This window comes from Pseudophryne corroboree, chromosome 7 (assembly GCF_028390025.1).
Source record: "Pseudophryne corroboree isolate aPseCor3 chromosome 7, aPseCor3.hap2, whole genome shotgun sequence".
NCBI classification, from domain to species: Eukaryota; Metazoa; Chordata; class Amphibia; order Anura; family Myobatrachidae; genus Pseudophryne; species Pseudophryne corroboree.
In genome coordinates, this window is record NC_086450.1 from 411961514 (window position 1) to 411986896 (window position 25383).

At 48.2% G+C, this 25383-nt stretch overlaps 1 protein-coding gene across 6 annotated transcripts in view; it reads left to right on the top strand.

The window, feature by feature from the left end:
- The window catches only part of CASKIN1 (CASK interacting protein 1), a 411436-nt gene that overhangs the window by 288625 nt on the left and 97428 nt on the right, over positions 1 to 25383 (top strand). For all 6 annotated transcript variants that reach the window (XM_063934707.1, XM_063934706.1, XM_063934708.1 and 3 more), the window contains 2 exons: positions 4702 to 4797; positions 5767 to 5897. In XM_063934707.1, the coding sequence (XP_063790777.1) occupies positions 4702 to 4797; positions 5767 to 5897 (227 nt within the window). The remainder of the gene's footprint in view (positions 1 to 4701; positions 4798 to 5766; positions 5898 to 25383) is intronic.

The following is a 25383-nucleotide window of genomic DNA, read 5'->3' on the forward strand; positions in this document are numbered from 1 at the left end:
CGCTCTGGTGTGTGCTGGCAAACTCTCCCTCTGTCTCCCCAAGGGGCTAAGTGGGTCCTGTCCTCTATCAGAGCATTCCCTGTGTGTGTGCTGGGTGTCGGTACGTGTGTGTCGACATGTATGAGGAGGAAAATGATGTGGAGGCGGAGCAGAGTGTCTGTAACAGTGATGTCACCCCCTAGGGGGTCGACACCTGAGTGGATGTACTGTTGAAAATTACGTGACAGTGTCAGCTCTATATAAAAAAACAGTGGTTGACATGAGACAGCCGGCTACTCAGCTTGTGCCTGTCCAGACGTCTCATAGGCCGTCAGGCAGATGGCAGATACAGACGCCGACACGGATACTGACTCCTGTGTCGACGGTGAAGAGACAACCGTGATTTCCAGTAGGGCCACACGTTACATGATTGAGACAATGGAAAATGTTTTATACATTTCTGATAATACGAGTACCACCAAAAAAGGGGTATTATGTTCGGTGAGGGAAAAACTACCTGTAGTTTTCCTGAATCTGAGAAATAAAATGTGTGATGATGCGTGGGTTTCCCCCCGATAACAATGAATAATTTCTTAAAAAGTATTGGCTGCATACCCTTTCCCGCCAGAGGTTAGGATGCATTGGGAAACACCCCCTAGGGGGGATAAGGCGCTCACACGCTTGTAAGAACAAGGGCTCTACCCTCTCATGAGATGGCCGCCCTTAAGGATCCTGCTGATAGAAAGCAGGAGGGTATCCAAAAAAAGGTATTTACACACATACTGGTGTTATACTGCGACCAGCTATCGCCTCAGCCTGGAGGTGCAGTGCTGGGTTGGCATGGTCGGATTCCCTGACTGGAAATATTGATATCCTAGATAAGGATAGTATATTATTGCCTATAGAGCATTTAAAAGATGCATTTCTATATATGCATGATGCACAGCGGAATAATTGCCGACTGGCATCAAGTATAAGTGCGTTGTCCAATTCTACCAGTAAAATGGTCAGGTGATGCGGATTCCAAACGTCATTTGGAAGTATTGCCTTTGAAAGGGGACATTTGGGGTCGGTCTTTTAGACCTGGTGGCCACGGCAACAGCTGGGAAATCCACGTTTGTACCCCAGGTCGCCTCTCAAAATAAGACGCCGTATTATCAGGCGCAGTCCTTTGTTGGCAAGCGGACAAAAGGTTCCTCTTTTCTGCTCGTGACAGAGGGAGAGGAAAAAGGCTGCAGAGATCAGCCAGTTCCCAGGAGCAGAAACCCTTTCCAGCCTCTGCCAAGCCCTCAGTATGACGCTAGGGCTTTACAAGCTCAGGCACGGTGGGGGCCCGTTCTCAATGAATTTCAGTGCGCAGTGGGCTCACTCGCAAGTAGACCCCTGGATCCTTCAGGTAATATCTCAGGGGTACATATTGGAATTCGAGACGTCTCCCCCTCGCCGTTTCCAAAAGTCGACTTTACCGACGTCTCCCTCTGACAGGTAGGCAGTTTTGGAAGCCATTCACAAGCTGTATTCCCAGCAGGTGATAATCAAGGTACCCCTCCTGCAACAGGGAACGGGGTATTATTCCACACTATTGTGGTACCGAAGCCAGACGGCTCGGTGAGACGATTCTAAAATCTAAAATCTTTGAACACTTACATACAGAGGTTCAAATTCAAGATTGAGTCACTCAGAGCAGTGATTGCGAACCTGGAAGAAGGGGACTACATGATGTCTCGGGACATCAAGGATGCTTACCTTCATGTCAAAATTTACCCTTCTCACCAAGGGTACCTCAGGTTTATGGTACAGAACTGTCACTATCAGTTCAGACGCTGCCGTAGGGATGGTCCACGGCACCCCGGGTCTTTACCAAGGTAATGGCCGAAATTATGATATTCCTTCGAAGGAAGGGAATTTTAGTTATCCCTTACTTGGACGATTCCCTGATAAGGGTAAGATCCAGGGAACAGTTGGAGGTCGGTGTAGCACTATCTCAGATAGTGTTGCGGCAGCACGATTGGATTCTCAATATTCCAAAATCGCAGCTGGTTCCGTCGACGTGTCTTCTGTTCCTAGGGATGATCCTGGAAACAGTCCAGAAAAAGGTGTTTCTCCCGGAGGAGAAAGCCAGGGAGTTATCCGAGCTAGTCAGGAACCTCCTCAAACCGAGCCAAGTCTCAGTGCATCAATGCACAAGGGTTTTGGGTAAAATGGGGGCTTCCTACGAAGCAATCCCATTCGGCAGATTCCACGCAAGAACTTTCCAGTGGGACCTGCTGGACAAATGATCCGGGTCGCATCTTCAGATGCATCAGCGGATAACCCTGTCACCAAGGACAAGGGTGTCCCTCCTGTGGTGGTTGCAGAGTGCTCATCTTCTAGAGGGCCGCAGATTCGGCATTCAGGACTGGGTCCTGGTAACCACGGATGCCAGCCTGCGAGGCTGGGGAGCAGTCACACAGGGAAGGAATATCCAGGACTTATGGTCAAGCCTGGAGACATCACTTCACATAAATATCCTGAAGCTAAGGGACATTTACAATGCTCTAAGCTTAGCAAGACCTCTGCTTCAAGGACAGCCGGTGTTGATCCAGTCGGACAACATCACGGCAGTCACCCACGTAAACAGACAGGGTGGCACAAGAAGCAGAAGGGCAATGACAGAAGCTGCAAGGATTCTTCGCTGGGCGGAAAATCATGGGATAGCACTGTCAGCAGTATTCATTCCGGGAGTGGACAACTGGGAAGCAGACTTCCTCAGCACGACCTCCACCCGGGGAGAGTGGGGACTTCACCCAGAAGTCTTCCACATGATTATAAACCGTGGGAAAAACTCGACAGGTATTGCGCCAGGTCCAGGGACCCTCAGGCAATAGCTGTAGACGCTCTGGTAACACCGTGGGTGTACCAGTCAGGGTATGTGTTCCCTCCTCTGCCTCTCATACCCAAGGTACTGAGATTGATAAGATGGTGAGGAGTAAGCACTATATTCGTGGCTCCGGATTGGCCAAGAAGGACTTGGTAACCGGAACTTCAAGAGATGCTCACGGAGGATCCGTGGCCTCTACCTCTAAGAAGGGACCTGCTCCAGCAAGGACCCTGTCTGTTCCAAGACTTACCGCGGCTGCGTTTGACGGCATGGCGGTTGAACGCCGGATCCTGAAGGAAAAAGGGCATTCCGGATGAAGTCATCCCTATCCTGATCAAAGCCAGGAAGGATGTAACCGCAAAAACATTATCACCACAATTGGCGAAAATATGTTGCGTGGTGCGAGGCCAGTAAGGCCCGACGGTGGAAATTCGACTGGGTCGATTCCTACATTTCCTGCAAACAGGAGTGTCTATGGGCCTGAAATTGGGGTCCATTAAGGTTCAAATTTCGGCCCTGTCAATTTTCTTCCAAAAAGAACTAGCTTCAGTCCCTGAAGTTCAGACGTTTGTAAAAGGGGTACTGCATATTATACAGCCTCCTTTTGTGCCTCCAGTGGCACTTGGGATCTCAATGTAGTTTTTTTTTGGATTCCAAAAGTCACATTGGTTTGAACCACTTAAATCTGTGGAGTTAAAATATCTCACATGGAAAGTGGTCATGCTGTTGGCCCTGGCCTGGGCCAGGCGCGTGTCAGAATTGGCGGCTTTATCCTGTAAAAGCCCTTATCTGATTTTCCATTCGGACAGGGCGGAATTGAGGACTCGTCCTCAATTTCTCCCTAAGGTGTTTTCAGCATTTCACTTAAACCAACCTATTGTGGTGCCTGCGGCTACTAGGGACTTGGAGGATTCCAAGTTGCTGGACGTAGTCAGGGTCCTGAAAATATATGTTTCCAGGACGGCTGGAGTCAGAAAATCTGACTCGCTGTTTATCCTGTATGCACCCAACAAGCTGGGTGCTCCTGCTTCTAAGCAGACGATTGCTCGTTGGATTTGTAGTACAATTCAGCTTGCACATTCTGTGGCAGGCCTGCCACAGCCAAAATCTGTAAAAGCCCATTCCACACGGAAAGTGGGCTCATCTTGGGCGGCTGCCCGAGGGGTCTCGGCTTTACAACTTTGCCGAGCAGCTACTTGGTCAGGGGCAAACACGTTTGCTAAATTCTACAAATTTGATACCCTGGCTGAGGAGGACCTGGAGTTCTCTCATTCGGTGCTGCAGAGTCATCCGCACTCTCCCGCCCGTTTGGGAGCTTTGGTATAATCCCCATGGTCCTGACGGAGTCCCCAGCATCCACTAGGACGTTAGAGAAAATAAGAATTTACTTACCGATAATTCCATTTCTCATAGTCCGTAGTGGATGCTGGGCGCCCATCCCAAGTGCGGATTGTCTGCATTACTTGTACATAGTTATTGTTACAAAAATCGGGTTATTGTTGTTGTGAGCCATCTTTTCAGAGGCTCCTTCTGTTATCATGCTGTTAACTGGGTTCAGATCACAAGTTGTACGGTGTGATTGGTGTGGCTGGTAATGAGTCTTACCCGGGATTCAAAATCCTTCCTTATTGTGTACGCTCGTCCGGGCACAGTATCCTAACTGAGGCTTGGAGGAGGGTCATAGGGGGAGGAGCCAGTGCACACCAGCTAGTCTTAAAGCTTTTACTTTGTGCCCAGTCTACTGCGGAGCCGCTATTCCCCATGGTCCTGACGGAGTCCCCAGCATCCACTACGGACTATGAGAAATAGAATTATCGGTAAGTAAATTCTTATTTTTCACTTCTCCATCCTCTGTTCTTTAGTCCGAGATGTTACTTCAACACCAGTCTAACCCCTGTATCATGGATATTTCCGGCAAGACTCCTCTGGACTTGGCTTGTGAGTTTGGAAGAGTCGGGGTGAGTTTTAATTATGCAGTGTATTTATCACTTTCTATGAGTTGAATGTATTCTAGTGAGCTGGACATTCTGGAAGCAGAATGCCTTGTCACTAGTATGGGCTACGGAACATAGAGCTCATTGAGCACTGGGTAGAAACTGCTGACAGTACCCAAGAACATTCAGAGAATGCTGCACTTAGCATTGATACATGACGGTGGGGCATGAGCCAGTATTCCCTGCTCCTGTCACACAATTCATGACCAATGTTCTGCAATCATCCCAATGCTTCTCTGTTGTACATTAACTTAGACTGTCTTAAGGCTGAATCAATAGATCCTGTGTAATTGTTCGGACACTTGAAGAACTGTCTTGTCATAAAATGATGCATATGATGACAGAAAGAAGAGATCATCACATCTGCTGTAGTACCATTTGTGGCCAATAGATGGTGATCTCCAGATGTTACATAGATTACATGTTGTACCTTAACTTGTAAACTGTTTTTTTGGCAGGACAAATAGATGTGTGTTTAGTGTCTGGTACCACAATTGTACAGTATCCCTCTGTCGTATCTGTGACGGTTTGTATTAGATTACAATGCATGGTTACTATTATTTACAATATATAATTTGCTTGGATACTACAGCAGGAGGTTACTATATATTTATCATGGCTTTGTATATGAGTTGGCAGAAGCGGCAGCTGTAGAACACACTCAGTTTCTTAATTTAACCCCAGCTAGGAAAGCAGGTTGACTCATGACTTTAGATTAAATATTGGTCATCAGAATGGACAAGAAAAATAAATGTTCTTCACCGTCCGTTAGTAGCATAGGTGGGATTGTGCCATATGTAATATGCACCGACCGTAGCGGCTGAGGGAGGGGAGGGCAGTGGGATTACTGCCACGGATGCCAAGACACTTTGTCCTTGCCTGTGAATTATTTATTAATAACAGCAGGGATCAACTTCTGTCTTTCATTTGCAGGTTGTTCAGCTGTTGTTAAACAGTAACATGTGTGCGGCATTGCTAGAACCAAAGCCTGGAGACAGTACGGACCCGAACGGTACCAGCCCCTTGCACCTAGCAGCCAAGAATGGTCACATCGACATCATTAGGTAAGGACTGCTGTCAGCTAATAAGAGGCCAATCAGTCATCATCCATGTAGCCTACACAGCACTCCTTTATTGACTATCCATAGACAGAATATCATCTGTAAATTGATTATATGTAACATCTGCATGAGATACTATAGCTGAGGTTTCGGCAAGGTTGGCCAATGAGCTTGTGTAGTTTGTTAGATACATTAGTAGAGTGTATCTAATAGTACCAAAGTTGAAAGTTTCATCACTGGGAGGACCACTGAAGGCGTATTGCCAGCCCACTCCATAACATCTTCTGCCAGATGTAATATACCCAGTCCACACCTATTATTGCTTGTACATTAGGGAATGTTGCAGGAATTTGTGTCAGGTGTCATGCCGGTTATGTGTGCAGATAAGCCGCACTTACGGTAGCCCCTAGCCCCTGTGGGTGCTGCAAACTAAACGTGCTACTTAAGGATGATTTAGGATGCCGTTGTTGTCGCTCCACCACTGTTGCAATGGCAGATTGCGAGCAAAATCCAGTGTGGCAGGGATTGATGTGGATAATATATTGAGGTGCATGTAATGCAGCGGTCACAGAGCTGAGTGATTTTTATATAATGGGTGTGTTATGGGTGTGTCGCTGAAAGCGGATACACACAGAGACATTCTCCCGCTCACTTGGCAGGCAGTACTCGGAGACACTGTGCCTACCATAGGGCTGGAGTTTTCGATGTTTGCAGCTTTACGCAGTAGGTGGTAAGCAGCATCTATAAATGCTGCAGATGTGCATCTCAGTCCTTGCACAATGATACGTCAGGAAGGAGGTCTGTATAGGCAGTAGCATAAAGCCACAGACGCAACTGCGGCAAAAGACAATATTCTCTAAACAGTGACATGTAAGTCGATGGCATTATATAGTAATAATAATTGCTGCTATTCAGTTTTGAAAAGCTACAGTGATTGGGAAAGTTGGAAGGGTCCAGAAAAGATACAGTAGTCTGATGAATAGGGTCATTTGGATTGCATACATGCACCCTAGCCAGGAAACATGGCAGTGGGACCACCTAGTGAGGCCTACAGTTAAGCATTTGAGAATGGTGACTGGCGGCTAAACCTGAAACTAATGCGTGCGTATCCTATTGTAGTCCATGTGGATGAAAAAAGTACAAAAATAGGAAAAAATTTGAACAACTCATGTGACCTTTTTCCATGTCGACCTAATGGCCGTGTCGACCTATTTCCTGTGTCGACCTGCTCACAGTCAACCAGTAGGTGTCGACCTAATGTGTGTCGACCTAGACACTGTCGACCTAGAATCCGGATACTGTGTATACATCATTGGGTAAATTAGGTTATGGATTAATTCTAGTTCTAGTTATTAATTCTAGTTAAATTGAGCCAATGACTTATGCGTAGCAGTAGACAGAAAGTACTGGCTGAGATGTTCCTGCTATATTATTTCTGTTGTAGAGATATTTTAAGAAAAACTCAGAGAACAATGGGGGTCATTCCGAACCGATTGCACGCTGCAGTTTTTTGCAGACATCCTGTGCATGCGTGTGGGACGCAATGCGCAGGCGTGTCGCTGTCCGGCGACGTCCACCGCCGGACAGCAACAAATTGCACGAAGAAAGCATTTGCATCGGCGAACATTAGAAGATTGACAGGAGGAGGCCGGCCGGGGGTGTCAACTCACCGTTTTGAAGGCGTGTCCGGGCGAACGCAGGCGTGTCCAGCCGTTTCCAGGGAGGGTTTCTGACGTCAGCTCCGGACAAGAGCATCGCAGCGGGTGAATAAGTTCTGAGCTGTGCAGGAACTGTGCAGCTCTCTGCACAAGCGAGCGCACCTCTGCACAGCGAATCCCCCCTCCCCTGTAGGCGGCGACTACCTGATCGCAGCAGTGCTAAAAGTAGCCTGCTAGCGATCAGGTCGGAATGAGGGCCATTGTCTTATTTCTAGGTGTCTCTACTGTATGTCACTGGCCGCATACTCAGCTCTCAGAAATAATGTTCTCATATTGCAGCTATAAACACCCAGTAACGGTGATATATTAGAGGCCGTTAGAATCCGTGCCGCATGTTTGTGTAGTTGTAAAAGAGCGGGAAATACAACCAGATTTATTACCTTAGAACTATCATGTTGAAGCTAAACACAATCAACCTTTCACAATGTTTTCCTAGATCGTAAATTTTAAAAAAAGAACGAAAACTACCAAAGACAGCTATGAGTGTAGCTAGCGGTCAGGAAACATATTCTGCAACTATAAAACCACAAACGGGTTTTCATTTTATTGGTGTGAGTTATCAGCAAGTGCAAACCATGATATTGGGACACATGTTTCTACAACATATAGGGCCTAATTCAAGGTTGATCGTAAAAGCAAAATCTTCCTCTAATGGGCAAAACCATGTTGCACTGCAGGTGCGGCATTCTCGCAGAAGAGGAATTTTACGATCCCTCTCCGGCAACCTCTGACAGGCTTTGGAAAATTGACAGTGTGTGCATTTCGCATTGTCAGAGACTTAGGTGGGGGCTCCTCTGATGTGGCTGGGATGTAATGAGAGTTAGGTGGGGGCTCCTCTGATGTGGCTGGGATGTAATGAGAGTTAGGTGGAGGACTCCTCTGATGTGGCTGGGATGTAATGAGAGTTAGGTGGGGCTCCTCTGATGTGGCTGGGATGTAATGAGAGTTAGGTGGAGGACTCCTCTGATGTGGCTGGGATGAAATGAGAGTTAGGTGGAGGACTCCTCTGATGTGGCTGGGATGTAATGAGAGTTAGGTGGGGGCTCCTCTGATGTGTCTGTGATGTAATGAGAGTTAGGTGGGGGCTCCTCTGATGTGGCTGGGATGTAATGAGAGTTAGGTGAGGGCTCCTCTGATGTGACTGGGATGTAATGAGAGTTAGGTGGGGGCTCCTCTGATGTGGCTGGGATGTAATAAGAGTTAGGTGGGGGCTCCTCTGATGTGGCTGGGATGTAATGAGAGTTAGGTGGAGGACTCCTCTGATGTGGCTGGGATGTAATGAGAGTTAGGTGGGGGCTCCTCTGATGTGGCTGGGATGTAATGAGAGTTAGGTGGGGGCTCCTCTGATGTGGCTGCGATGTAATGAGAGTTAGGTGGGGGCTCCTCTGATGTGGCTGGGATGTAATGAGAGTTAGGTGGGGGCTCCTCTGATGTGGCTGGGATGTAATGAGAGTTAGGTGGGGGCTCCTCTGATGTGGCTGGGATGTAATGAGAGTTAGGTGGGGGCTCCTCTGATGTGGCTGGGATGTAATGAGAGTTAGGTGGGGGCTCCTCTGATGTAGCTGTGATGTAATGAGAGTTAGGTGGGGGCCCCTCCGATGTGGCTGGGATGTAATGAGAGTTAGGTGGAGGACTCCTCTGATGTGGCTGGGATGTAATGAGAGTTAGGTGGGGGCTCCTCTGATGTGGCTGGGATGTAATGAGAGTCAGGTGGGGGCTCCTCCGATGTGGCTGGGATGTAATGAGAGTTAGGTGGGGGCCCCTCCGATGTGGCTGGGATGTAATGAGAGTTAGGTGGGGGCCCCTCCGATGTGGCTGGGATGTAATGAGAGTTAGGGGGGGGCTCCTCTGATGTGGCTGGGATGTAATGAGAGTTAGGTGGGGGCTCCTCTGATGTGGCTGGGATGTAATGAGAGTTAGGTGGGGGCTCCTCTGATGTAGCTGTGATGTAATGAGAGTTAGGTGGGGGCCCCTCCGATGTGGCTGGGATGTAATGAGAGTTAGGTGGGGGCTCCTCTGATGTGGCTGGGATGTAATGAGAGTTAGGTGGGGGCTCCTCTGATGTGGCTGGGATGTAATGAGAGTTAGGTGGGGGCTCCTCTGATGTAGCTGTGATGTAATGAGAGTTAGGCGGGGGCTCCTCTGATGTGGCTGGGATGTAATGAGAGTTAGGTGGGGGCTCCTCTGATGTGGCTGGGATGTAATGAGAGTTAGGTGGGGGCTCCTCTGATGTGGCTGGGATGTAATGAGAGTTAGGTGGGGGCTCCTCTGATGTAGCTGTGATGTAATGAGAGTTAGGTGGGGGCCCCTCCGATGTGGCTGGGATGTAATGAGAGTTAGGTGGAGGACTTCTCTGATGTGGCTGGGATGTAATGAGAGTTAGGTGGGGGCTCCTCTGATGTGGCTGGGATGTAATGAGAGTTAGGTGGGGGCTCCTCCGATGTGGCTGGGATGTAATGAGAGTTAGGTGGGGGCTCCTCTGATGTGACTGGGATGTAATGAGAGTTAGGTGGGGGCTCCTCTGATGTGACTGGGATGTAATGAGAGTTAGGTGGGGGCTCCTCTGATGTAGCTGTGATGTAATGAGAGTTAGGTGGGGGCCCCTCCGATGTGGCTGGGATGTAATGAGAGTTAGGTGGGGGCCCCTCCGATGTGGCTGGGATGTAATGAGAGTTAGGTGGGGGCTCCTCTGATGTGGCTGTGATGTAATGAGAGTTAGGTGGGGGCCCCTCCGATGTGGCTGGCATGTAATGAGAGTTAGGTGGGGGCCCCTCCGATGTGGCTGGCATGTAATGAGAGTTAGGTGGGGGCCCCTCCGATGTGGCTGGGATGTAATGAGAGTTAGGTGGGGGCTCCTCTGATGTGGCTGGGATGTAATGAGAGTTAGGTGGGGGCTCCTCTGATGTAGCTGTGATGTAATGAGAGTTAGGTGGGGGCCCCTCCGATGTGGCTGGGATGTAATGAGAGTTAGGTGGGGGCTCCTCTGATGTGACTGGGATGTAATGAGAGTTAGGTGGGGGCTCCTCTGATGTGGCTGGGATGTAATGAGAGTTAGGTGGGGGCTCCTCTGATGTGGCTGGGATGTAATGAGAGTTAGGTGGGGGCTCCTCTGATGTGGCTGGGATGTAATGAGAGTTAGGTGGGGGCTCCTCTGATGTGGCTGGGATGTAATGAGAGTTAGGTGGGGGCCCCTCCGATGTGGCTGGGATGTAATGAGAGTTAGGTGGGGGCTCCTCTGATGTGACTGGGATGTAATGAGAGTTAGGTGGGTGCTCCTCTGATGTGGCTGGGATGTAATGAGAGTTAGGTGGGGGCTCCTCTGATGTAGCTGGGATGTAATGAGAGTTAGGTGGGGGCCCCTCCGATGTGGCTGGGATGTAATGAGAGTTAGGTGGGGGCTCCTCTGATGTGACTGGGATGTAATGAGAGTTAGGTGGGGGCTCCTCTGATGTGGCTGGGATGTAATGAGAGTTACGTGGGGGCTTCTCTGATGTGGCTGGGATGTAATGAGAGTTAGGTGGGGGCTCCTCTGATGTGGCTGGGATGTAATGAGAGTTAGGTGGAGGACTCCTCTGATGTGGCTGGGATGTAATGAGAGTTAGGTGGGGGCTCCTCTGATGTGGCTGGGATGTAATGAGAGTTTGGTGGGGGCTCCACTGGTGTGGCTGGGATGTAATGAGAGTTAGGTGGGGGCTCCTCTGATGTGGCTGGGATGTAATGAGAGTTAGGTGGGGGCTCCTCTGATGTGGCTGGGATGTAATAAGACTTAGATCGGGGGACTCCTCTGATGTGGCTGGGATGTAATGAGAGTTAGGTGGGGGCCCCTCCGATGTGGCTGGGATGTAATGAGAGTTAGGTGGGGGCTCCTCTGATGTGACTGGGATGTAATGAGAGTTAGGTGGGGGCTCCTCTGATGTGGCTGGGATGTAATGAGAGTTAGGTGGGGGCTCCTCTGATGTAACTGTGATGTAATGAGAGTTAGGTGGGGGCCCCTCCGATGTGGCTGGGATGTAATGAGAGTTAGGTGGGGGCTCCTCTGATGTGACTGGGATGTAATGAGAGTTAGGTGGGGGCTCCTCTGATGTGGCTGGGATGTAATGAGAGTTAGGTGGGGGCTCCTCTGATGTGGCTGGGATGTAATGAGAGTTAGGTGGAGGACTCCTCTGATGTGGCTGGGATGTAATGAGAGTTAGGTGGGGGCTCCTCTGATGTGGCTGGGATGTAATGAGAGTTTGGTGGGGGCTCCACTGGTGTGGCTGGGATGTAATGAGAGTTAGGTGGGGGCTCCTCTGATGTGGCTGGGATGTAATGAGAGTTAGGTGGGGGCTCCTCTGATGTGGCTGGGATGTAATGTGAGTTAGGTGGGGGCCCCTCCGATGTGACTGGGATGAAATGAGAGTTAGGTGGGGGCTCCTCTGATGTGGCTGGGATGTAATAAGACTTAGATCGGGGGACTCCTCTGATGTGGCTGGGATGTAATGAGAGTTAGGTGGGGGACTCCTCTGATGTGGCTGGGATATAATGAGAGTTATGTGGGGGGCTTCTTAGATGTGGCTGGGATGTAATAAGAGTTATGTGGGGGGCTCCTTAGATGTGGCTGGGATGTAATGAGACTTTGGTGGGGACTCTTATGATGTGGTTGGGATGTAATGAGACTTAGGTGGAGGACTCCTCTGATGTAGCTGTGATGTAATGAGACTGTCAATCAGGCAGAGGCGTTCGCAAATACTGCAGGGCGCCCGCAGTAAATGTGGGTGCATGCGCCGGACGCGGCCTAATTATTGCGGTTGGAACGTGATTTGCAATCCAACCTGAATGAGGTCCTAAGGCCCCATAATTTGCTATATTAAACAATACTGTTTAAACAATTCTGTGAATACTATTTCTCACTAAATAATATAAAAATATATTTTTTTAAGCTTTTGAAAGTTTTTTTCTAAGTCAAGTTAGTAGGGGTTAGCAGGTTTAGTTAATTTACTCTTATGCAACTTGAATCACTAATGACTAATCCATAATGAAAGATTTAGAAAAAAAACAATATTTTTACAATAAAAGAGAGTTCTATAAAAAATAAACTTAAATTTTGTTTGCAAATTTTTTTATAGTTATAATTAAAAATAGCAAAATACTCTGATGATTGACGATTTGTTGGGGGGGGGTCACAAATCCTATATGTTAAAAATCCCAGACTTGTTGATTCTGATAAATTTTGGGTCGGATTCGCCAAATCGAGGTTTTTCGACATGTTGGATTTTGCCAATGACCCAACTCAGGCTTCGGCTAAATGGGGAATTGCTGCAAATAATGATAGATGTATGGCCCCATTACATGAACCCCATCAGTGTAAAATAGGAAACATTATGCAGAATAAAGCACATTTTGCCTTACGTTCTTGCTTTAATTGTATGGTGTGATAGCTATATATATGTTTATTATCTGTTTCTGTGTTTTCTCATGGGTGGTGGCTATGCATGTTTGTCTTTTTTGGGGAATAAAGTTTTCCTTTTAATTGTTTCCTGTATTACTATATTTCCTTAATGAAAATATGTTATTAAATGTCACCATACAATGTGTATGATATACACATGCAGAATTAGAGGCTGGATATTTCTCTTATGTCCTAGAGGATACTGGTGTCCACATTAGTACCATGGGGTATAGATGGGTCCACTAGGAGCCATGGGCACTTTAAGAAATTGATAGTGTGGGCTGGCTCCTCCCTCTATGCCCCTCCTACCAGACTCAGTTTAGAAAATGTGCCCAGAGGTGCCGGTCACAGCTAGGGGAGCTCCTGAAGAGTTTTCTGCATTTATTTTCTTTTTTACTGTTTTCAGGTAGGTCTGGCTGCCTGCTTCGTGGGACTTAGGAAGTGGGGAACAGCCCATCCTCCCTAGGGTTAATGGTCCCGTTCCCAGTTGACAGGACACTGAGCTCCTGAGGGTCCTATTCGCGAGCCCCACCGCGGCGAGCGTACAGACCCGCAGCACGCCGCCATCCCTGACAGAGCCAGAAGTAAGAAGAGTGGTGAGTAGGTGGCTGGCGTCCCAGTTAGCGAGTCGCCGGCTGTAAAGGCAGCATAAGGGTAGGAGCGCAGCGCTGCATGCATGCTGCGCTCCAGGTTTCAGATGTACTGTGTGACCGCTGTGAGGGGCAGCTGGAGCTACTACTTTTACCCACAACTGGCACATATTACAGGGGTTTTAACCCACTGTAACCCTTATTATGCACCTCAGCCAGTATAAAAGGGGGAAGATCGCGCGCCATTATGGGGGGGAGGGGCCTTAACTATGAGCGGATCCAGCGGCTCACCAGCGCCATTTCCCTTCTGCAGTTTACACGGGCAGCCTGACAGGGAAGCGCAGCTCCTCCACACGGACTCCAGAGCACCTCAGCAATACCAGGGGGTCATAGCAAAGGGGGGGAGGAGCAATAATCTCCCTAGAATGGCTCTGTATGGGTTAACTGTGCATTTAACCTATTTCTCACTGTGTGTGTTCTTTTACATTTATCATGTCAAAGGAGTGTGTATCATGCACAGCAGAGTGTTTTTCTCATTCTGGGAATCTCTGCAGTGTACTCAAGATAGTACACATTCTCAAGCTAGTGGATCTGAACCAGTATGGTTAGATTCATTAAAGGGGATGATTTCAAATACGTCAAACAAATTGTCCCAAAATGAAAAGGAGACGCAATATTTAAGGCAATCTGCAGATGACCTGATGAATAGAGATTCAGTGGTTATCCCAGCATCTCAGACCCCTGCTATTTGTCCGTAGAAGCATACTCTAGCGCAAATCCTGCAGGCTGACACCGATGATGATGTATCAGACCCAGAGGAGGAGGAGGTGGACTTAGTGGGGGGATGCAGCTTTAGCACAGGGAATACAGGCCCTGATTGAAGCTATAAGAGAGGTCTTTCACATTCCTGACAAAGTGTCAGAGGACGAGGAGGAATCCTTTTTTAATGTGAAAAAGAAATCCTCTGCTACTTTTCCTGCTTCTAAGGAATTAAATTCTCTCTTTGAAGCAAATTGGTAAATCCTGACAAGAAGTTTCAGATCCCAAAACGGTTACTCACATCCTTTCCATTTGCTCAGGATGATAGGAAAAAATGGGTAAACCCACAGATAGATGACGCATTGGTTTCTAGGCTGTCACCTAAGATAGTTTTACCTATTCCTGGGGCAGCTTCATTGAAGCATGCTGCAGACCGCAAGATTAAGACCACTCTCAAATCTCTGTACACAGCGGCGGGGGTGGCCCAAAGACCCACTATAGTTTGTGCATGGATAACTAGGGCCATTGCAAAATGGTCTGGTAATTTAATTGACGGGTTAGAATCCTTGTCCAGGGGGGGAGATTATTTTACTCCTACGGCACATGCAGGATTCTGCTAACTTTATGGTGGAGGCCATAAAGAAGACTAGACTGCTCAATGCACGAACCACTGCCATGGCAGTGTCAGCACGCAGGGGCTTGCGGCTATGCCAGTGGACTGCGGACGTGGATTCCAGGAAAGGCGTGGAAAACCTACCTTTCACAGGTGAAGCCCTTTTTGGAGATGAACTGGATACGTGGATATCCAAGGCTACGGCGGGTAAGTCTACATACCTTCCTTCCGCAGCTCCCCCGACTAGAAAATCCTACACCGCTCCAACTCTACAGTCCTTTCAGACAGCAAAGTTTAAAAACAAAACCAAAGGTTCTTCTACGGCCTTTAAAGGCAATAGAGGTAAACCCAGAAAACCAGCAACTGCAGGTTCACAGGAACAGAACCCTGGTTCTGCTTCCTCTAAGCCTTCAGCATGACGGTGGACCGCACTGCCCGGAAGGGGATCCGGTCTCTAGGTCGACATTATCTAGGTCGACACTATCTAGGTCGACCACTATTGGTCGACAGTAACTAGGTCAATAGGGTTTCTATGTCGACAGGGTCTCTAGGTTGACATGTTCCAGGTCAAAAGGTCGACATGAGTTTTTAAAAAAAATATTTCTTTTTTTGAACCTTTTCATACTTAACGATCCACGTGGACTATGATTGGAACGGTAATCTGTGCCAAGCAAAGCGGTAGCAGAGCGAGGCACCTTGCCCGAAGCATGGCGATCGAAGCGAGACATGCGAGGGGACACGGTGCACTAATTGGGGTACCGGTCACTCTACGAAGAAAACGACACAAAAAACCCATTAAAAACTCATGTCGACATTTTGCCCTGTCGACCTAGACCATGTCGACCTAGAAACCCTGTCGACTAGTTACTGTCGACCAATAGTGGTCGACCTAGACACTGTCGACCTAGTTACTATCTACCTTCCATACCACACCCGCCTGGAAGACAGGCGGGTGGAAGCCCGTTTGAGACTCTTCAGTCACATATGTGCAACGTCATGCCAGGATCCCTGGGTCAAAGATCTTATAGCCCAGGACTACAGACTGGAGTTTCAGGCGCTCCCACCTAACAGATTCTTCAAATCAGGCTTACCAGCTGCTCAAGAAGCAAGTATGACTATACAGGAAGCAATTCTGAAACTGGTACCGACTCAGGTCTTTGTTCCAGTTCCGCTTCAGCTGCAAAACCAGGGTTATTATTCCAAAGAAACCATATATATGTACAAAGTGACAATGCTAAATTCCTTTGTCGTATAAACAACCCTTTATGAAGCTAAGAACACTGTACGCTGTTTACTTAAGAAGTACCGTAATGGTACGCTATCTGCGTAGCGATCGCGTAGGCGAGACGCTCAAGCGTCACGTTCGCTCACGGCCCAGTGATCACAGGACACGTTATTGGTTATGTCTAGGGGAATGATTCGCTGTAGCGTAGCATACGCTCGAGACCACGAGGAGGTCACCAGCGATGCAGACGCTTACAACACTATACCTTTATGTTAAAACCTTATACCAATGAAATACACTGAATACCTTAATGTGAGTACAGGGTGTAAGTGCAACCTTGTGTAACCTGACTATCTACAAAGCTGCTTGAGCGTCACCGACGCTCAAGTGAACACTTAACACTATAGAAAATACACAGATGCTGGTTTAGGTTCCAAAGCCTATTAACTGTATTATATCTAATATACTTGTAAAAGGGGATAACAGTACAAATGATACACTACAATATAACAGAGACTTCCTAACCACAGAACTAAACAATAAATACAAAAAGACAATACTACACTGACCTAAATACAATACAATACAATGCTATAATACTATGAGAGATATAAGGGAAAAGAGGAGAGAGAGAGAGATAGAGAGAGAGAGAGAGAGAAATTGGCTCACAGAAAGACAATGATAACGTTAAATAAGAGACAACATGGTTGCAGATAAAACTACACATGTGAGAGACAATCGCTGCGCAGTTAGTCAATGCTGAATACAGCATGGGATGGAAGCTAGACTCCATTTTGAGAAAACTCCCATAATTCCAAAGACTGCACCACATGGCTGAAAGGGGGAGGGGAAGACATCCAGCAGCAGCCATTTTAGATTTGCAGGTCCAAACACATGGCACTCTATACTAAACCACAATCACATAGCAGAAAACACAAGACTCCATTTTCTTCCAAAATGTCCAAGCCTCAAAACAATGCATATGTTCTGATTTTACAATTCCAAACCATCTAAAACACCTTTCACAATGTAATCCAACTTCCTAGAACCATCTCATAATTTCACATCCCAAACAACTTCAGTATCTCAATAACCAGAGCATATTCATCACAAGACCAGATCACAATGTAATTAACACAAACGTAACTGCATGGTGGTATTTATGATTAACAGGATATATATATTATAACTAACCAGCACAATCTATTTTAAATCTCCATAGGCAAACAAATACCACAAATACTATACTACAGATTGTATACTGTTCCAATTCATCACGGACTTCACAGAGTATCCACAAACACCCAACAATCACACAACCAAGTTACAATATCCTATTTAAACCAGAAAGCAATCTATCTGTTTCCTTATCTAGCCATGTGAGGTTCAATACTTAGCCTTTAGTTTGGAGGATGTCCTGGGGATTCAGCCGCCATGCTGCTGGGTGCTAGGTAGCTGTGTGTGTGTGTGAGTGTAGCTACATTACATCTGTTCTCTGAGGCCACACCTGACCACTATCTTCCTGTTTGACCAGTACCTGGGGGAGGGGTCTTTCTTTCTCCTTTGTATTGAGTCACCATTCTCTTTGTATGTGCTAATCAGGTTCAGCCCTGAAAACTTAGTAAAAGGTTGTCTTGAGCATCCATTGTTCTAACAATATGATCTTAGCTTTTATTCATATAATCATATCTATCCGCTGCAATGTCCCACAACAACACAACAGGCCTCAAACTAACCCACACCTCATTCTGCTTGCTTCAATACCAAACATGATGTGTTTATCTGGTTCGGTTCGAATGATACACATCCATGACATTAATTCATTAGCCAATTCTAAATCTCCATGATGTCTGGTGCTGTTCATTATTATAACCATGTACTGTATGAAACAAGTGCCGAATCCATCTCAGTGCCATGTCCGAGCAAATGCGTGTGTTTCCATATATTGCTGTGCTCGCTGCGCATATTTGCAAGTATAGCGACTTATATGTGTGCAGTTTATATGGTCTCTCTATGTAATATTTTTGACTTTGACAAAAGATATATATAGGGAGAGCTAATTAGTCATGTATTGAAAAGCATTTAATAGTAGCAATTAAAAAGTAGCGCATAACATTACTACATATCAATAATAAAAACAAAATTTCTTACAAAATGAATATTACCCAATGTATACAGGGTCCCAATTATATAAACCCACTGCTGGAGAGGAGATCACAGTCCACAATTTACAGAGTTTAGAAAGGCTAATGAGAGCCCTCGCGCTGTGCTTCCACCTCTAAATCACTCACCACTCCGTTGATGTGTCTTTGGAAAATGAGAGCAGCAGCGTTAGTGTCTTACAGCGCTGTGGGTGTAGTGATGAGCCTTGGCGTGGGGAGAGGAGAGCGCGGCAGTAGTAGCTCTGTGGGCGGCTTGACAAGGCGGCTCTGCAAAGGGGCTTGTGTATCAGTTTCCGTGACCACACTCAACAACGCTGTGAAAGTGATTGGCCGCCCCAGCGTGGGGAGAGAGAAAGGCTTTACAATTGCGTCTCTGTTTGTAGCGCAAAAGGCAACTCTGCAGGGCGGCTTGCGTGCCGACCTCCGTATCCAGCAGGAAGGTTGCAGAGGGAACAGCTGTGCAGCTCACACGATCTCCAAACCAGAACTCCGTGTTAGATGGTGTAGTCACAGGCAACTTAGTACCCAGGTGGGCTGGCAGTGATAATGGTCACAATGTATGAGTCCTTGGGGCGTTTCTCCGCTAAACAGGGGGTATGCGGTTTCTTCAGAAGGTAATGGTTATTTTCTCTAACGTCCTTGAGGATGCTGGGACTCCGTAAGGACCATGCTGGGACTCCGTAAGGACCATGGGGAATAGACGGGCTCCGCAGGAGATAGGGCACTTTAAGAAAGCTTTGGACTCTGGGTGTGCACTGGCTCCTCCCTCTATGACCCTCCTCCAGACCTCAGTTAGTTTTACACTGTGCCCAGAGCAAGATGGGTGCACTGCAGAGATCTCTCCAGAGTTCTCTGCCTAGAAGCATTTTTGTTTGGATTTTTTTCTACCTTTTACTACTTTTTCACAGGGAGCACTGCTGGCAACAGGCTCCCTGCATCGAGGGACCGAGGAGAGAGGAGCAGACCTTCTTGTCAAAGATAGGCTCTGCTTCCTCGGCTACTGGACACCATTAGCTCCAGATGGGGTGAACGCAGGTTCTTACTGGGCGTCCACCCCCGGAGCCGCGCCGCCGTTCTCCTCACAGAGCTAGAAGTACAGAAGACAGTAGTCGTCAGGCGGCAGAAGCCTTCAGCTTCACTGAGGTAACGCACAACACTGCAGCTGTGCGTCATTGCTCCCATACACCTCACATACTCCGGTCACTGTAAGGGTGCACGGCGCAGGGGGGGGGGGGGCGCGCCCTGGGCAGCAATATAAACCTCTGCATGGCAAAAAGACTATATACATGTACAGGTGGGCTCTGTACATGTATATAAAAGAGCCCCCGCCATATTTTACTAAGTTTGTGCTTCTCCCTCAGCACTCACCATCGCCATTTTCTCTCCACAGCACTGCTGAGAGGAAGCTCCCCGGACTCTCCCCTGCTTACACACGGTGAAAGGGTGCTTAAAAGAGAGGGAGGGGGGCACATAATTGGCGGTTTACATATTATACAGTGCTGCTGGGGGAAAACATTTTGTGTTGGTCTCCAGGGTCATTGCGCTGGGGTGTGTGCTGGCATACTCTCTCTCTGTCTCTCCAAAGGGCCTTGACAGGGATACTGTCTTCAGGAAAGGGGTTCCCTGTGTGTGTGGGAAGTGTGTCGGTACGCGTGTCGACATGTTTGACGAGGAAGGCTCGCTTAATGTGGAGGGGGAGTGCTTGAATGTCAGGTCGCCGTCGGCAATGCCGACACCGGAATGGGTGGATATGCTGAATGTCTTGAATGCAAATGTCAATCTATTGCATAAAAGGTTAGACAAGGCAGAAGCTAGGGATCAGTCAGGTAGCCAGTCCATGCCTGTCCCTGGGGCGCCAGGTCCTTCGGGGTCTCAGAAGCTTACCATATCCCAGATCGATGACACAGATACCGACACAGATACTGACTCTAGTGTCGACTATGAAGATGCAAAATTACAGCCGAAGCTGGCAAAGGGTATACGGTACATGATTATTGCCATTAAAGAGGTTTTGCATATTACTGAGGAACCCCCTGTCCCTGACACGAGGGTACACATGTATAAAGGGAAAAAGCCTGAAGTCACTTTTCCATCCTCATTTGAATTAAGTGACTTGTGCGAAAAGGCTTGGGAATCTCCGGATAGGAGACTACAAGTTCCCAAAAGGATTCTCATGGCGTATCCTTTTCCACAAACTGATAGGATACGCTGGGAATCTTCGCCAAAAGTTGACAAGGCGCTGACACGTTTGTCCAAAAAGGTGGCACTGCCTTCTCAGGATACGGCTTCCCTCAAGGAACCTGCTGATCGCAGGCAGGAAATTACCTTAAAGCACATTTACAATCATTCCGGTACTATTGCTCGACCGGCTATGGCGTCGGCCTGGGTTTGTAGTGCGGTTGTGGCATGGGCAGATTCCTTATCTACGGAAATTGACACCTTAGATAGGGATGCCATTCATATGACCATAGAGCATATCAGAGATGCTGCCTTGTATATGAGGGATGCTCAGAGAGACATTTGTTTATTAAGCTCCAGAATAAATGCTATGTCTATTTCTGCTAGGCGGCTCTTATGGACCCGACAGTGGACGGGAGATGCCGATTCAAAGCGGCATATGGAGTCCTTGCCTTACAAAGGGGTGGAGTTGTTTGGAGACGGCCTCTCGGATCTTGTCTCTACGGCTACGGCTGGTAAGTCAAATTTCTTAACTTATGTCCCCCCGCAGCATACAAAAAAGGAACCTCATTATCAAATTCAGTCCTTTCGTTCCAATAAAAACAAGAAGGTACGGGGATCATCCTTTGTTGCCAGAGGGAAAGGCAGGGGAAAAAAGCTGCACACAGCTAGTTCCCAAGAGCAGAAGTCCTCCCCTGCGTCTGCAAAGTCCACCGCATGACGCTGGGGCTTCCCGAGGGGAGGCAGATCTGGTGGGGGCTCGTCTTCAGTTTTTCAGCCACGTCTGGGTTCACTCGCAGGTGGATCCCTGGGCGTTAGAGATTGTTTCTCAGGGATACAGGCTGGAATTCGAAGACTTGCCTCCTCGCCGATTTTTCAAATCGGCTCTGCCGGCTTCCCCGTCAGAGAGGGAGCTAGTGTTGACAGCAATCCAAAAATTGTGTATTCAACAGGTGATTGTCACAGTTCCTCATCTCCAGCAAGGAGAGGGATATTACTCAACCCTGTTTGTGGTCCCGAAACCGGACGGTTCGGTCAGACCCATTTTAAACCTGAAATCTCTGAACCTGTACTTGAAGAGGTTCAAGTTCAAAATGGAATCACTCAGGGCGGTCATCGCCAGCCTGGAGGGGGGGGATTGGATGGTGTCCCTGGACATAAAGGATGCTTACCTTCATGTTCCGATATTCCCCCCGCATCAGGCGTTCCTGAGATTTGCAGTGCAGGACTGTCACTACCAATTTCAGACGTTGCCGTTTGGGCTTTCCACGGCCCCGAGAATTTTCACCAAGGTAATGGCGGAAATGATGGTGCTCCTGCGCAGGCAGGGGGGTCACAATTATCCCATACTTGGACGATCTCCTCATAAAGGCGAGATCTCGGGAGAGGTTGCTGGACAGCGTGTCTCTGTCCATGAAGACGTTGCAGATACACGGCTACCAGTCCCAGCTAGTCCCTACAACGCGTCTGAACTTTTTGGGGCTGATTCTAGACACAGACCAGAAAAAGGTTTTTCTTCCGATCGAAAAGGTTCAGGAACTCATAGCCATGGTCAGGAACCTATTAAAACCAAAAAAGGTTTCAGTGCATCAGTGCACGCGGGTCCTGGGGAAGATGGTGGCTTCCTACGAGGCCATCCCTTTCGGCAGGTTCCATGCGAGGACTTTTCAATGGGACCTCTTGGACAAGTGGTCCGGGTCCCATTTACAAATGCATCAAAGGATCACCCTGTCTCCCAGGACTAGGGTATCTCTCCTGTGGTGGCTGAACAGTGCTCACCTACTAGAAGGTCGCAGGTTCGGCATTCAGGACTGGGTCCTGGTGACCACGGACGCAAGCCTCCGAGGCTGGGGAGCAGTGACACTGGGAAGAAATTTCCAAGGTCTCTGGTCAAGCCTAGAGTCTTGTCTCCACATCAGCGTCCTGGAGTTGAGGGCCATATACAACGCCCTGCGTTAAGCGGAGGAATTGCTTCGGAGAAAACCGGTTTTGATTCAGTCAGACAATGTCACGGCAGTGGCTCATATAAACCGCCAAGGCGGAACAAGGAGCAGAATGGCCATGGCAGAAGCGACCAGGATTCTACGCTGGGCGGAAGGCCATGTAAGCGCGATATCAGCGGTGTTCATCCCGGGGGTGGACAACTGGGAGGCGGACTTCCTCAGCAGGCACGACCTGCATCCGGGAGAGGGGGGACTTCATCAAGAAGTCTTCGCACAGATCACGGATTGTTGGGGACTGCCTCAAATCGACATGATGGCATCCCGTCTCAACAAAAAGCTAAAACGGGATTGCGCCAGGTCAAGGGACCCTCAGGCGGTAGCGGTAGACGCTCTGGTGACACCTTGGGTGTTCAGATCGGTCTATGTGTTTCATCCTCTTCCTCTCATACCCAAGGTGTTGAGAATAATACAAAGAAGCAGGGTCAGAACAATACTCATTGTTCCGGATTGGCCACGGAGGACTTGGTATCCGGAGCTGCAAGAGTTGCTCGCAGGGGATCCGTGGCCTCTTCCTCTAAGGCAGGACCTGCTGCGGCAGGGGCCCTGTTTGTTCCAAGACTTACCGCGGCTGCGTTTGATGGCATGGCGGTTGAACGCCGGATCCTAGCGGAAAAAGGGATTCCGGAGGAAGTCATTCCTACCCTGATCAAGGCTAGGAAAGACGTGACGTTAAAACATTATCACCGTATATGGCGGAAATATGTTTCTTGGTGTGAGGCCAGAGCTGCTCCTACGGAGGAGATCCATTTGGGCCGTCTACTTCACTTCCTTCAAATAGGAGTGACTTTGGGCCTAAAATTAGGGTCCATAAAGGTCCAGATTTCAGCCTTATCCATTTTCTTTCAAAGAGACTTGGCCTCTATTCCTGAAGTACAGACCTTTGTGAAGGGGGTGCTGCATATTCAGCCTCCCTTTGTGCCTCCGGTGGCGCCTTGGGATCTTAACGTGGTGTTGCGTTTCCTCAAGTCACCTTGGTTTGAACCACTCAAAACTGTGGAGTTGAAATACCTCACGTGGAAAGTGGTCATGTTGTTGGCGTTAGCTTCGGCAAGACGTGTTTCCGAATTGGCGGCTTTATCACATAAAAGCCCATACTTGGTTTTTCACGTGGATAGGGCAGAATTGAGGACTCGCCCTCACTTTCTGCCAAAAGTGGTCTCATCTTTTCATGTGAACCAACCTATTGTCGTGCCTGTGGCTACACGGGACTTGGAGGATTCCGAGTCCTTGGATGTAGTCAGGGCTTTGAAGATTTATGTGACCATAACGGCTAGAATCAGGAAGACTAAAGCTTTGTTCGGTCTGTATGCGGCCAACAAGGTTGGCGCTCCTGCTTCAAAGCAGACTATTGCTCGCTGGATCTGTAACACGATTCAGCAGGCGCATCCTACGGCAGGATTGCCGTTACCGAAATCGGTTAAGGCCCACTCCACTAGGAAAGTGGGCTCTTCTTGGGCGGCTGTCCGAGGGGTCTCGGCATTACAGTTGTGCCGAGCAGCTACTTGGTCGGGGACAAACACCTTTGCAAAGTTCTATAAGTGTGATACCCTGGCTGAGGAGGACCTCCTGTTGCTCAATCGGTGCTGCAGAGTCATCCGCACTCTCCCGCCCGTTTGGGAGCTTTGGTATAATCCCCATGGTCCTTACGGAGTCCCAGCATCCTCAAGGACGTTAGAGAAAATAAGATTTTACTTACCGGTAAATCTATTTCTCGTAGTCCGTAGAGGATGCTGGGCGCCCGTCCCAAGTTCGGACTTTTTCTGCAAGACTTGTATATAGTTATTGCTTACATAAGGGTTATGTTATAGTTTTTCGGTTGAACCGTGGCTATGTTGTTGTTCATACTGTTAACTGGGTAAGTTTATCACAAGTTATTTGATGTGGCTGGTATGGATCTCGCCCTTAGATTTACAAAAATCCTTCCTCGTACTGTCCATCTCCTCTGGGCACAGTTTCCCTTACTGAGGTCTGGAGGAGGGGCATAGAGGGAGGAGCCAGTGCACACCCAGAGTCCAAAGCTTTCTTAAAGTGCCCTATCTCCTGCGGAGCCCGTCTATTCCCCATGGTCCTTACGGAGTCCCAGCATGGTCCTTACGGAGTCCCAGCATCCTCTACGGACTACGAGAAATAGATTTACCGGTAAGTAAAATCTTATTATTCCAACCTGTTTGTAGTTCCAAAACCGGACGGTTCGGTATGGCCCATTTTAAACCTCAAATAGTTGAACCCGTACTTACGGGTGTTCAAGTTCAAGATGGAGTCTCTGAGAGCGGTGATCTCAGGTCTGGAGGAGGGAGAATTCTTAGTGTCTCTGGATATCAAGGATGTGTACCTTCATATTCTGATTTGGCCGCCTCCTCAGGCTTATTTAAGGTTTGCATTACAGGACTGTCACTACCAGTTCCAGGCCCTGCCATTTGCTTCTCTACAGCACCGAGGGTGTTCACCAAGGTAATGGCAGAAATTATGTTTCTTCTCCGCAAACAGGGAGTGAACATAATTCCGTACCTGGCGATCTGCTGATAAAGGCACCATCCAGGGACAGATTGTTAGTCAGTATTGCCCTCTCAACCCGGCTACTCCAGGATCACGGGTGGATTTTGAACCTACCAAAATCTCATCTGGAACCAACACGGAGGCTTCTGTTCCTGGGGATGATATTGGATACGGAGGCGCAGAAGGTAATCCTTCCGTTGGAAAAGGCATTGGTGATCCAGTCGATCGTGCGAGATTTTCTAAGATAAACCCGGACTTCGGGGGATCAATGCATTTGCCTTCTGGGAAAGATGGTAGCCGCTTATGAGGTGCTGCAA